Here is a 15,418-nt window from a genome sequence, read left to right on the forward strand (position 1 = left end):
CTGATTACGGGAATCGATTAAACGGGAAAATACATGAAAAAAAATATATATATATATATTTCATTTACAACTTATGTTACATTTGGTTTTTTTTTATTTCTTACATTACTATTTGTGTCTCGTGTCCAGTTTGTGTTTGTGTAGTTGATGATGTATGTGTTTTGTGTGTGTATGTATGTATGTGTGTGTATATTTTGTGTATGTATGTATATTTGTAGGTGTGTCTGCAACTCTTGGGTCTCTGTCTTCTGCGCCTGTCTGTTCCTCTTTTCTTCCTATTGTTCTGTCGATTAATCTCCTCTTCCTCTCTCTCTCTCTCCAAGATCTACCTTTTCCGCTCTTCTGTTTTTCTCTTTCTTGCATATTTTCTTTTCAACTTTTTCCTTTGTTACTTTCTTTTGCCTTTTCACCTTTACCTTTCCTTTGCTTTTGCTCTCATTCTTGATAATCATTTCATCTATCTTTCTCCTTATTAGGGCTTTGATACCTTTTTCTTATTTCCTATTGCTCCCTCTGCCTTTCCTTTCCTCAACCTAACTTATTTTTCCTTCGTATCTTATAATTTGTCTTCTAATTTACCTTTTTCTTTCTCTTCTTCGATTCTTCTTCTTTTCCATTTTGTTCCATCCTCCAATACCTGCTTCCTCTCGCTTGTGTAGTTGCTAGAACTCGTGTTTTGTGTGTGTGTGTGTGTGTGTGTGTGTGTGTGTTTTGTGTGTATGTGTGTGTATGTAGATGTGTCTGCGAGTCTTGCTTCTCTGTCTTCTGTTTCCTTCTCTCCTTAGGGTCTTGCAGTTTCGTCTTCTTGTTTTTCTTTTTCTTTCTTCTCTTCATTTCTTCTTCTTTTCTATTCTATCTTCATCATCCACGCTATCTTTTCTTTGCTTCCTATTATTATTTTTTCCCATTCTTCCCCTTCCTTTCGCTTTTTTCACATTTTTCTACAATGATTTTCTAATTTTCTTCCTCTTTCATACACATTCTGCATCTCATATTTTCTTCTTTTTCCCAATACCTGCTTCCTCTTTCCCTTATTTGTAGGCCTTTTAGTCTTCCCTCTCCTTGAATTTCCTTTAACCTATACCTTTTCATTTCTTCTTTCAGTTCTTTCCACTCGTTTATGTATCTTGATTTTTCTAGTTTTTCTTCTAGTTCTTTTTCTTCTTTTTTCTTTAGCTCATCTCTTATTTCTTCCCAAAACTCTTTCCTCATTTCATCTCCCTCTTCCCTCTCTCTGTATATTTTACTTTTTTCTAGCCTTTCCTCTCTCTCCTCCTTCTTATCCTTTTTATTTCTTCCATTTCTTTCCCTTTTCTTTAGTTGTCTCCATGCTTCTTTTTTTATTGAGACATCTCTTTCTTCTCTTATTTTGTTTTCATACCTTATTGCTCTTTCTAATGCTGTTTCTTTTATTTCTTGTCTTCCTGTTTCCAATAGTATTAAGTAACTTGGTGTGTTTCTATCTAATCCTAATACCCACTTTATGTATTTTAGTTGTAGTCTCTCTATTTCTTCATATCTCTTCCATCCCCAGACTTCTGCTCCATACATAATCACGCTTTTCGCCAGTGCATCGAACGAGTTCATCCTTAGCTCCCAATTTTCTCTAAATAGCTTTTCTCCTAGCCCCCATAGTCTTCCGAGTCCCATATTTATTTTCCCTGCTACCTTCTTTATCTACTTTTTATTTCCGTTATTTTTGCTTATCACATATCCCCAAGAGATAGCGTCAAACTAACTATGCGATTCATAGGCAAATAGAAAAAAAATTACCCGTGTTATATTAATTAACCTTCGATTCAAGGGTATACCTAAATATTTTAACTGCTCGCTTTGAGGAATGTATTTGTCATTTAATTTAATAGGTGAACAGGTGTCTTTCCAAAGAGTAAATGTAGTGTGTATTGATTTTCGCTCGTTTACTACTATTCTCCAAGAGTTAAGCCAGTAATGTAAATGTTGATTTATGTATTCCTATAATATTTCTGTTTCTATTATTTCTTCATGATGTGTTGTTCGCATTGCTGTATCATCAGCATAAGTTGCTGTTATAATACTTGGGGACTTTGCTAGGTCCCACGTGTATAGCAGGTATAGCGTTGGGCCTAAAACACTTCCCTGTGGCACTCATGCTTTTATTGCTTGACGTTGCGATACCTTATCATTTATTTTAACTTGGAATGATCTGTTACGGATATATGCTTTTATAACTTACAGTGACGTTCAAGAAACATTTCCTTTCCCCATTTATACAGAGCCAGACTTTGTCAAACGCCTGGGCGACATCGAGAAATATGCCTGTGCTGTACTGTTTTACTTCGATGGTTTTCTCGCAACGTTAGCAATTCTGTTAACTTGTTCGATCGTTGAGTGATTGCATTTAAATCCAAACTGATGATCTAGTATAAGTTTTTTATTAACAATAATTGGGCTAATTCTAGTTAGGATTAATTTTTCGAAGACTTTTGCGAGTATTGGTAATAGACTGATTGGTCTACATGAAGTCACAATAGACTGATTGGTCTACATGATGGTCTACAAGTGTCGTTTCTTTACCGAGTTTAGGTATTAATATAATCTCTGGTATTTTCCATTGAGAGGGAAAATAGTAAAGACGGAAACTGCATTTAAAACTATTGTTATATATCTTATTGTTATTAACGGTAGTTTTTTTGATAATTTTGCCTGTAATTTTATCATATCCGGGAGTTTTTTTGCAATGGATATTGTTAATTATTTGTAATACTTCCTTTAATTTCACTGTGTTTATTAATATGTCTTCTTGAATATTTAAATTTTCTAATAGAATTTTTTCTTCTTGTTCAGTGATTAATTTTTGATGAGGTTTAAAGTCTGAATATAGATGTTTTGTGAACGTTTCTGTTTTTTCCTCGTCAGATCTGGTCTAATTATCACAGTTTTTTCTGATAGCTGGTATAAATGAGGTTGATCTCTTAAGTCCTTTAGTTACTTTCCATAATGAGTAATCCGTTATTTCTGTTGGACTGAGAACTTTTAGACTATTTTGCATTTTGTTATTTTTGTCTTCGTATAACATTTTCTTTAAATCTTTATTTGCTATGTTTAGTTTCTTTTTGTCTTGAGTCGATCTTGTTATTTGGTACCTTTTTTGAGTAATCTCTTTTCTTTTATTTTTTTAACAATATTTTTCGGTATGATTTGCTGTATTTTTTTACTATTTGCAGTAATGGAGTACTTACAAATAGCTTTAGTTAGGATTGATTTCAGAGTTGTAATTCTGCTTTCTATGTCAGTAGCTGTTTTAAGTGGAACATTGCATGTAAGACGTTTTTCAATAAAGAAAGTGTATTTATTCCAGTCAATTATTATGAAGTTGTTATTATTTTGATTTACTTGCGAGTGTAGAGTGATATTAATACTGGAGAGTGATCTGATGTTAAGTCTAAGCATGCATATTATTGCAAAGTCAATTAAGTCCGGTAACTTGTTGATATCAGTTGGCCAGTATTTTGGTTCACCAGTTAATATTGAAAAACTGTTTTTTTTGTATAGCATCGTAAGGTTTTCTGCCTCTATAAGTAGGAGTTGATGATCTAGATCCCCACCACAGGTGCTTCGAATTGTATTCACTTCAATCAATAAAGCGATTTCCTAATGTTTTGAAGAAGTTTGCCCAGTCTTCTTTTGTTATTGCTTTATTGGGAGGACAGTATACAGCTGATACTATTAAGGGGCCGTTGCTGTCGTTTATGATGATACTAGTTGCTTGAAGATAAACTTTACCTGAGTGTGCGTGAACAAAATTTTTTATTTTCGTTTTAATTAATATTGCTGTTCCTCCATAGGCTTTGTTGAGTGGGTGATTTGTGTTATGTACAGTGTAATTTGGAATATGTAGGTAGTTTTTGTTGGTAAAATGTGTCTCTGTTATTAACATGATGTCAATGTCTTCGTAGATTAAAAATGCTTTTAATTCTAGAAATCTTTGCATTAATCCGTTTGCGTTCCAGATACTTATTTTCAGTGAATTCATTAAGCTAATTTACTCACTAATGTTGTTAACAGATTTAACATAGTATCCATCCTTTGCATTAGTTTTTCCATCATGTGTTCGAGTTTATTTTTATATTCTTCTTTAATGTGATTATTTGTTTATGACTGATTGTTTGTTTGTTTTGATTCCTGTGTCATATTCTGTTTATTTTGATTTACCGTTACTTGGGCATATGATATGTTTGATTTCACTCTGTTTTCATTTGTATTTAAATTAGGCTGAGCTTGGCTATTGTTTTTTGTAACCGTTTTTACTATTAATCCGGGAAATAATTTTTGTTGTAACTCTTTACGAAATGGACATCCTTTGTAACTTGCTGTATGGTTACCTTTACAATTTACACATGTTACTTCTTTAATTTTTTCTTTGATTGGACACTACTTTATTTTATGATTTTGTGCACATTTGACACATACCGCTCTTTTATAACAGTAGTTTTTTGTGTGCCCGAATTCTTGGTAGTTTTGACATTGAGGGATGTCTCTTTTTACGTTTGGTGATTCAAATTTAATTACTGAATTTAATAATCTGTTAATTTTATATATTTCTTGGCTATTGTGGTTGTGTTTAATTTCAACAATAAATAATGGCATCGGAAGTTTTGTAATTCGGTGTAGTATATTGCGAATACTTTATGTCCGTATTCTTCAATAGCTTTTTTAATGTCATCAATATCGACTAATGGATGCATACTTCCCAGGATGACTCTGAAACCTTTGTTCTCTTTACGCTGATAGGTGTAGAATTGAGTGTTTTTCACTTTTAATGTGTTTACTATCGGCAGGTATTTTTCAGACATCGTCGGTTATATTTTCACTTTGTTGTTAGCTAACACTTTAAAAGTACAACTGTCTTTGGCTACCGTGTTAAGAACGTTTTCCAGTGGACGTAAGTTTTCTACGTAATAGACAAAGATCGGGGGTGCTATGTTTTGTGTGATGTTATCTTCCTTAGATTTTGCACGATTCTCTCCCTGACTTTGATTTTCATTGTCAATTTGTTGCAGTACAAAAAATTTATTTACAGATTGGCTTAATCAGTAATCTGTTAATTTCGCTTGTTTTTTATTGGGAGTTTGTTCTCCTCGGCTGGTATGTAGCCTTTTACAATTTCCGCGTATCCATTTTTACGTTTAGTTCGTTGTTGGGGTAGAAATATCGTCCCCTGGTTTTATTTCCATTTTTTGGCTGTTATGCCCCTTTATTATAAAGTCAGTGGTTTGTGTAGTCTCTACGTTTGATTTGCAAACTATCACTTCACTTAGTTGGTTTACAGGTTTACTTTCAAGAGAGCAGACCGCAAATAACACGTCTGGCCTCCTTGAGGTTCAAACGTAAACTGATGTGCTATATGGGCATTTTAACGTTGTTACGAAACTGCGAAAATATTTAACTTCAATTAATGATATCTTGATGAAATAGAAAGCCATCTCGAATCTGAAAAATGGATTTCAAAGGGCAAGATCGCTCCTTTGAGATGCTCTGGCGCATATTTGAAAAAAAAAATTTGTTCAAGATGCTATGTAACCTCAAAAAAACCAAAAAACGGTATTTTTTGCACTTTTAGGTTAGAATATCTGGGAAACGTGACGTATAGGGAAAATTTTGAGCTTGGATTCGAATTCAGCGCATCAAAATCTTTTGGGTACACTATGTCTCTAGTTTTGAGATTTGTTGGCCTGTGTAATTTATTATCTCGCGACTATTTGTTTGTTTGATTCTGCTTTCATATAATATGTTCTAACTAGAATCGTAATTGTAACAGAAACTGTTCTAATGATTATATCTATCACGATCTCGTCGCCGTTGGTAATTATCACTGCAGTCTCTTAAAATCTCTACGAAAATTTCGTCTTTTGTACAGCTATATTTATTTCTGTTAGTTACTGTTTCATTTGATTAAGCATAGCTTTCGAGTCTTCATTATAAGTACTGGTGCAAACGTTACTTAGTTAGGCATTTGAAGACATAATACATTCAGGTTTACGTAATCGTGTACCACTTTCAAAAACTTTACTAAGCTTTCTGCTAACTATATAAATTCGTTCAAGGTCTTGTAATTCGAAATTGATGGTTGGCGCACGCTCGACAATTAATAGATGAAGGATGACCGATAATCCGACGATGATGTTTCACGTCAATCTGTTCTTTACAAAGCGCTATTAGCATTCAATGAGATGCGAATCGTTGTTGATCGGAGACGTCTACAAGACGTTGAGGCGACATTTCAACATCGAAATGCTAAAGAAATATATTTCGCGACTGATAGACAAATACGTAACGATGAAGTATTTCAATTACGTATCATCGAAAGACTACCGAAAATACAATTTTCGCTTGAGGAACAATTCGATCACTTTTGGTAACAATTAAATTAGATGAGTTCACTCCTTGTACTAATGGACAAACAACAACAAAAACTATAAAGTTAACACGAGTAACATGAATACATAGCAGATCAGGTTAGTTGATGTTTCACATAGAAACTCAGCATTACTTCTCGTAAATTCTGTTATATCTATCGAATTAGTCAATTCATAATGAAAAACTTACACATGGATGGCGCAATTTAATTGTGTGAGTAGTTAAAGCAAATTTATTTGATAGCAAGATCAAATAACTGAAGTAGCACAAAGTAAAGTACTGGTTTCGCTGCTTCTTTACGTGGGAAAGCTAAGGGTGTACTAAATAGCTTTCAAAATACAGAAACTTTAGATTTGTGACCTTATAAGAAAAAGTGAGTTTTGGTGAACATGTAAAATGATTTATTCCTTATTCTAAAATATAGGTCTGGAATCTGGTGAGGATTTTTCAATAATAGCAGCTGATGTAGAAAATAAATAGCTAGAGGTGCTGGATGAAAGAGTTTGTTCTGAATTTATTATTAGTATTTACAATAGGATAGATTGAGAAACTGTTTAATTAGAGTGTGTAACGGAGATTTATCCCGTTGACATAAATAATAAATGATAATAAAAAGAAATGTGATGAATCACGGTTCGATCAGGCAGGATGGCTCGGCTTGTCTCCTAACTGGGACTCCAGTCTACCAGGTGTTGTCGGGGCGTCATGGCTCCAATGCCAGGTCGAGACCTTAGACCCGCACGCCTAAACGCGAAACTCGAGGGATAGACAGGATAGGTGGATTAATGAATTAAAAATAGATCCCGCGAGAACAGTAAACGAGGTATTTATTCGCAATAACACGGGCGATACAATAAACAAGAAAAGAAATATATATATACGCAAGTGCGGCTAAGCAGAGACAGAGAGAGAGAGAGAGAGAGAGAGAGAGAAAGAAAGAAGCCAAAAGAAAGAAACATCTGGAAATTAAGTTCGTGATTAATGATAACCAAAAATCACTGTACAAGCTGTGTTTCCAACAATACTGATACCATAGGGATTTGACCTTTATAATCTACAAATTACCACAGCGTAAAATTTTTGATTGCCGATATTCAAAATAAATGTTTTCGTTTGAAAAAAATTTGTCATTTATGTCTTTTACTAAGCCTGCGACATTTCCAGATGTTTCCCTAACAACACATGTTTGACCTTTATCTGACCTCTAGGGTTGTCCTAGACCTTGGATCTCGATACATATTTGATCGTATGTAGAACCTTGAAACTAATTGAAGAATTATTTCGGATTTCTGGATTATCCTTAATCAAGTAATAGAAGGTTTGAAGCTCTATCGGAACAAGAATTCGTAAATTTTTCTGCTTTTATTGCTGTCTAATAATTTGATGTATAGAATAGGTTATATTCAAAATGCAATTATAACCATTACTTAAATTAAACAAGGATATTGTATAAAATATAGTATTTATGTTGCCCCGAACATTGAACTTGTTATGTCGTATTTGCACTGGCACACTGAATGGCACTTGTGATGCGGTGCATTAACCCGTTAACGCTCACAGGACGGTTTTTCGAGACCTGAGTTTGAACTATTCTCATGTCATGAATTCTCGTGGAAAAAATTCAGGAACCATTGTTTCTTATGTTTTCGAGTGTCCTCTTTCCAATGATGCTGGTTAAAATTGTCGCTGAAAAACTTTTACGGTCCAAAAATCAAAAATAAATAAAAAAAACATGATTTTCTGATTTAATTTTTTTTTTAAATTGACTTTTCTTTCCCTAAGCATTTTTTTTAATGCCTAAAACCCTTATAGATCGCGGCCTCGAGGTTTTAACTACAAGTTACTATGGTTCTCCGGATATGAAAATTTTTTGTATAAACAAAATGGCGGCCGAAGTGAAAATATTTATCTAAAACTTTACAAATTTTTTTCTCGAATACTATAGATTTTCATGAAAATTTTTAAAGAACAAAAATGTCTTAGAATTAGTTATAAAATACTCTCAAATTTTTTCAGAATCATCCGAGAAAATTTTGGGATTTCGGAAAAGTCTCTGAATTGAAAATTTAAAAATTATGTCGGAAAATTTTGAAATAATTTGAGAGCGTTCTTTGTTTGTTTTTAAGACATTTCTATTCTCAGAAAAATGTTCCTAAAGAGTATACTTTTCGAGAAAAAAAATGTTAAAGTTTGCTAAATAAATATTTTGTTTACCAAAAACCATGCACTTTACGAAAGTTTTTCTGAGAATAGAAATGTCTTAAAAACAAACAAAGAACGCTCTCAAATTATTTCAAAATTTTCCGACATAATTTTTAAATTTTCAATTCAGAGACTTCTCCGAAATCCCAAAATTTTCTCGGATGATTCTGAAAAAATTTGAGAGTATTTTATAACTAATTCTAAGACATTTTTGTTCTTTAAAAATTTTCATGAAAATCTATAGTATTCGAGAAAAAAATTTGTAAAGTTTTAGATAAATATTTTAACTTCGGCCGCCATTTTGTTTATACGAAAAATTTTCATATCCGGAGAACCATAGTAACTTGTAGTTAAAACCTCGAGGCCGCGATCTATAAGGGTTTTAGGCATTAAAAAAAAATGCTTAGGGAACGAAAAGTCGATTTAAAAAAAAATTAAATCAGAAAATCATGTTTTTTTTATTTATTTTTGATTTTTGGACCGTAAAAGTTTTTCAGCGACAATTTTAACCAGCATCATTGGAAAGAGGACACTCGAAAACATAAGAAACAATGGTTCCTGAATTTTTTCCACGAGAATTCATGACATGAGAATAGTTCAAACTCAGGTCTCGAAAAACCGTCCTGTGAGCGTTAATGGGTTAATTATCGAATGCACCACCACACTTTTCCCCGCCACGTGACCGCGGAAATAAATTCAACCAACAACTAATAAAACTGAAATACTTTATTATACGAGAAAACGTCCACCTACCCCCGAGGAAATGGCGTTACAAAAGCTGTTGCGGTCCGATGGTCGGCGAATCAAAGCAGCTGATGAGAGAGGAAAAATAAAGGACTGCACGCACACTGCATCACCCTGACAACCGCCACGGAATAGAAAACGGCGATAATTCGCGACCATATAATTGACACGTGCCAACCAATGGAAAAACGGTGAGTTTTCAACCCCGAATCGACACGCAAATGCGGAAAAACAAAAACTCGCGGAAGAGGGAAAATAAACGTGACGAAAAACGCGAGACAACAGAGGACATACACTCTAATACACTTTCTCTCAATGCTATAAAGTCACTCAGCTGCTAGAAACACCTCTTCAAGCGGACAATATGACCAGTTAACAATGAACTGTCTTCGGTTGCTCGTAGATGATGATGAACGGCATCCTAAGCGCCACACTAACACTCGGTGAGGAAAAACTCGTTGTTCCCACTTAGAAACACACGAACACATTAGAAATACGCGACTGGAGCAACGATCGAGCGCTCCAGGAGGCGAAACCTAGTATCAGCGCTGGGAGCGAAGTGGCACGTGTACGATCGGCGGCGGCCATTTTGGTGAGCCGCAACAAGTAGATAGACTAGAGACGGAGAAGGAATACGAGCTAGAGAGAGAAAGACAGAGTGACCAGAAGAAGACAGCAAACGACTAAAGGCGCACACATGTAACTGAGTGACAACTTTTGAATTTATTGTACGCGCATGCGAATTACTGCGAATTAAATGTAATTTGATATACTATGACAAGTGAACTAGGAGTTACGGTAAATGTGGTCCATAATTCGAACGTGAATTTGATTGTGAAGGCGCTTACGAAAAGAAAACTTACGAATGCTCAATGTTTGTATGTGAAAAAATTCAATTTATTTGCGAAATAAATATATTATATAAATTATAATATATTTATTATATAAAAATATAATATAATAAATATATTATATTAATATGTTATATTAATATATTTTATTATATTTATATGCGAAATAAATTGAATTTATTTCACTCGCTAATACTCTATGCGTATCCAAAAGCGACAGGCAGCGAGAGTAAACTAATCGACATAGTTAGCTGAAGAAATTTGAAAATTTGAACGTGATGTGCTGATGATATCATGGCCAATAGACTAATTAATAGAACTTGTAATTTCCGTCCGCACCGAGATAAAAGTAAGGGTATATATCTCTCTCGTCAGTCAATGCTGACCGATCTGGTGGGGAGTGTGAGAGGGTAAATAGCGGGGCAGGAGGAGATGACCGGAAGGCGTTGCCCCTTTCCGAATTTATATATCCATTAATTAACTGACTTCTTCTCGGAAGAAGGTGAGGGCGACCATCTTCTTTTGAGAAAAGCTGCCGCTGGTCCATTTTGCCGCTGGACACGACACGCACAGTTGTAGGAAATTAGATCCCCATTGCTGAGTTATGGAAGACGAAGTCACCACAACTCAAGTAGCTAAAGTGCCGCTCGCCGTCGCGGAATTAAGTAATCGTGCGCAAAACTCGTCGCGTGTTAGATTCACCGAGACGGGTGGATCCGTCACCGCAGTGAACAGAATAGCAAACCGAAGCGCGCTGTCTATCCGCCATTTCCGAACAGGAGTGTATATCTGATCTTGCAGAATAAAGAGAAAAATGAAATTAATTGGTTTTCCGTTTATTTCCGCCTCGCTGACCAATTCACTCTTGTATACTGACTTTTATTTTGAGCCGCTAACGGATTTGTGGTGAGGGCTTAATCAAAAACTCCATACGTTAAGTAACTGTATGTGCTATATCCAACGGACCTTTGACCCGAGAGAAAGAGTCGCTACCCGAGCTGCTCGGCATTCCATCATCGATAAAAGGAACAGTTGGAAGGACGACAAGTGACCAGTGGACGACATCGGAGGTGGCTCCAGTAAACGAAAAGGCGCAGAAAACCGAATTTAAACACTTTACCCGGTCTATGCAGTCGAACCGCGGGCAAAGCCGACTCTGTGCCGATTCTGACTCGAAATCACGATGACTATCATTACACAGAACCCAAGCCCGAACCCAACCCAAATCCTTAAAATATAGTCGGGGAAACGAGTCACCCGAGGCTTGTGGTGAGGAGATTTCGTGCGCGCGGCCTACTCACCCCCAACCCCTCTCCACTCACTGCAAATGTAAAATGCTTTTAGTAGCAATGACATGAAACCAAGCCGTATTGCTGTTTATCTACTATTGAGCTCTTAAAGTTCTTTGAATCATATACAAAGAAGTTAATACTAATATATCAGCATCGAAATATGTCAATTTTACGCTGTAAATGTATTCTGTCATAATGTAAGGAAATGAACTTGGTTTAGTTAATAATGAAATAAAGCTTTCATTATTAATTAATGACAAATTATAAATAAAATCATTAAAAAATATAAATAAGTTGTCAAACTATTAACGAGTGATTAATTGCACTTTCGGTTTTCGAATGTACTCGACTCCAGTCAACCAAATTCTTGTACCAAAGATTAAAGAGGTATACTTATGAAATGTATATTCACGTCAAATTATTATACTCATGCACTGGTTTTATTTCATTCATTCTTACGTCATTAGGATTGCTGCTCAAAAAATAAAATAGGCACAATTCTTTTAAAAGTCGGAACATTTGTCACCTAAATCTCTTTTATAAATAAATTACATGTACAATCACAAACACTCTGTTAAAATCAATTTCTACAACATGAAATTTTATATTTTATTCAATTACTCTTGCCAGACATAAGAATAACGTATTTCGATTGAGAAAATACTGACAGAAAAATAAGTATTCAATAAAATACACTTACAAATATTACGTTGCTCATGAAGGACAAAGTTTTCATAAGTAAGTGTGTTGGCATACAGAAACGCATTTTCTTCAAGACCTATGAGGAGTGAAGTGGCGACTTCCATCTGTTCGCGATGAGTAAGATCTTTCCAAGAAGAGTCTTGTGCTTGATCAAGAAGATTGCTCCCTGTCGTAACAGCTCCCTGAAGAAGCTCAGCAACACTAGCTTCGCGCTGTCTCATATCTCCGTACGTACGTATATCTTGAGCCATACGTTCAGCCATATTGCGTAGAATCTTAGTGGTGATAAGCATGTCACCTCCATAGAGCTCACGACTATTATTAGTTACTTGACTGAGATCACTGCTTACCCCAAGAATTAACTCGCCTTCACGCACTCGCTTTTCAAGCGAAGATAACCATACACTGCGGCATTCGCTTAGATCAGGCGATCCTCGTTGCCACTCAACTACTAATTTTATACCTTCCGTTGTTTTTTGAACACATTGCCACCTTGCTAGACCATTAGCGCCGCCTGGACAGCTCTGCACAGCCACCTCACCAAGACGTGTTGCATTCCATATAAGATTACGAGCCTCTTGTCGTGGACATATTTCTCCACCTGTAACAATACAATATTGATTCATTATTGCTTTGTTTTTCTTATTTATTTTACAAACAAAAAAAGTGAATGACCGTAAAAATTTCGATATCAATAAAATTTTAGAAAATTTTTTTTTTGTAAAAATAAAGAGATACATGTTTTTCAGTTTTATTTCATCGGCTTTTGATCAGGACTTACAAGACTTTATATCTCCTGTATTAAAAAATCGAACCGCTTGTGAAACATAGATACCTTTCAAATAAATAGGCTTCAAGAGTAAAAGTTTGTATTTGTGATTATCACGATCAAAAATTGCATGACAATGTATATTTATTACTAACTTTTTAAACAAATTATTCGAATAAATATTCACAAAAACTTTAAATATATTTTATAATTTAGTTTGATATTGTAATACCGATAATAATTCATTTTTAATTTTTATACGATTTCACTAAATTAAACTAATAAATAATTTGATTATACTTATGCAACTTGAAATTTAAAGTTATATCATTTTTATATATTTATTGCATTTTTGGCTCGTAGTGCCAAATATTTATTGATAATATTAATTAAATATTTAACCTCGACTATTTATTTGAATAGCAATGTCAGTTTAAATTCTTATTTTTAATAATTAATAAGTAAAACTACCTACATTCACGACCAATAATCTTTGCCCACCCGAAAACAAAACGACTCTAACTTTGAAACTCCATATCTCGACTAAAAATAAATCTACAGAACTTTGTAGCGGCTCATTTGAAAGGTCTATTCACGCACTTTTGAATGGTGTATATTAAAATTATACTAACATGTTTCCCTTGTCTATAGGGGGGCGAATGTCAAAACAAAAATTACGACATTTTCGATACGTTCGCGATTCAATAGCACTAACGATACTAGAGCGAACGTCTAAGAGAGAGAGAGAGAGGGCGCGCGAGAGTTCAAAGTTTTCAGTTAAGCCTCAGCTGTTACTTGTAGAGTACCGCCAAATAGTTTATGCACAGTGTTTCGCCATTTTGCTAATAAAAATTTTCCTGGGATTCTTTTGGATACGTGCGTGAGTGATCGTAGAGACAATCACAGCAGCAGCAAGCAAATAGCAACATTAAGTGCAGCAACAGCAGATTGGAAGCAAGTGAGGCAGCGCAGCTTGTTCCAGAGGATTACCATCATTCAATTTGCTTCAACAATTACGGCTGATCACCGTAATTGCACCGCAGGGTAGGTGCACCTCCCTTTGTCTGCGTGACAAAATATTCACGAGAATATTCTCGTGAATATTTTGTCTATTGCGACTATTATTTTTGTATTCGCGTCGAGCGTTAATTTTCGCGGTACAGTTTTAAATTCTCTCTCTCTCACTCTCTCCCCGTATTATTGTTAATCATTGTAAATACTATTCGCGTGCGTTAGTCTTTCAGCCCGTCAAAAATGGTAGTTTATTAGAGATAAACGATATTAATTTTATTCGCCGCATTACGTTATTTCGTTTCTTATTAGTTTAACGGATCTATCACCGTTTAAATTTTAAACCGATTTCATCTAGAGGATTAGTTGAAATAAACATTAGATCACTCACACCTAAGATAGATCGAGTGTCACATGTCAGGTGACTTAAGGTGAGTTCAACTCTGTTAGAAAGAAGACATCTAAACGAAAATATCAAACGTAAAGGCGAATACAGGTACGAGGTGTGATCAAAAAGTAAGGTGAATTTTGAAATTTAGCGGGCTACGTCCGTTCGATCTTCGACTTTTTTGTTTGGTTATGTCGGTACACTCGTCTAGAACATACGTTCCAAATTTCAGCTTTGTAGTATGTTTGGTTTGTTTGTGAGAGGCATCAAGGTTAGAAGTGTTTTGCGTGCTCCACGATTTGCTGCTGTCTAAAAACATGGATCAAAGAGTTTGCATTAAATTTTGTGTGAAAAATGGAATCAAATGTTCCAAAACACTTGAAATGCTGAAAGTGGCATACGGTGAGTCTACTTTAAGCCAAAAAAATGTTTACAAGTGGTATAAACTCTTCCAAGAAGGCCGAGAAGACACCGACGACGAACCTCGTTCTGGACGCCCCAGCACATCAACAACTGATGAGAATGTTGAAGAAGTCAAGAAAATAGTGTTGGGAAATCGTCGAATTACCATTAGAGAAATTGCTGATGATATTGGCATCTCATTTGATTCGTGCCAATCAATTTTGACGAGTGTTTTAGACATGAGACGTGTGTCAGAGAAGTTTGTTCCGAAATTGCTCAATTTCGACCAAAAGAAACGTCGCGTGAGCATCGCCCAAGAGCTACTGAATGACGTCAACGATGATCCAGATTTACTCAACAGGGTTATAACAGGTGATGAAACATGGGTATACGGTTATGACGTCGAGACTAAGACTCAATCGTCCCAGTGGAGGCATTCTGGATCACCAAGACCAAAAAAAGCACGCCAAGTTCGATCAAATGTAAAGGTTTTGCTTACAGTTTTCTTTGACTGCAGGGGCGTGGTGCATCATGAGTTCTTGTCACAGAGTAGAACAGTAAATAAGGAATATTACCTGCAAGTTATGCGTAATTTGCGCGAAGCAATCCGCCAGAAACGTCCGAATTTGTGGAAAAATAAAAATTGGCTTTTGCACCA

At 35.2% G+C, this 15,418-nt stretch overlaps 1 protein-coding gene across 8 annotated transcripts in view; it reads right to left on the bottom strand.

Moving 5' to 3' along the window:
* LOC131675033 (latrophilin Cirl-like) overlaps positions 1-15,418 on the bottom strand; it is a 795,927-nt gene that overhangs the window by 375,028 nt on the left and 405,481 nt on the right. For all 8 annotated transcript variants that reach the window (XM_058953848.1, XM_058953849.1, XM_058953854.1 and 5 more), the window contains one exon: positions 12,189-12,791. In XM_058953848.1, the coding sequence (XP_058809831.1) occupies positions 12,189-12,791 (603 nt within the window). The remainder of the gene's footprint in view (positions 1-12,188; positions 12,792-15,418) is intronic.

This window comes from Phymastichus coffea, unplaced genomic scaffold (assembly GCF_024137745.1).
Source record: "Phymastichus coffea isolate CEN01 unplaced genomic scaffold, Cenicafe_Pcof_1.1 PCOF00015, whole genome shotgun sequence".
Classification (NCBI taxonomy): Eukaryota; Metazoa; Arthropoda; class Insecta; order Hymenoptera; family Eulophidae; genus Phymastichus; species Phymastichus coffea.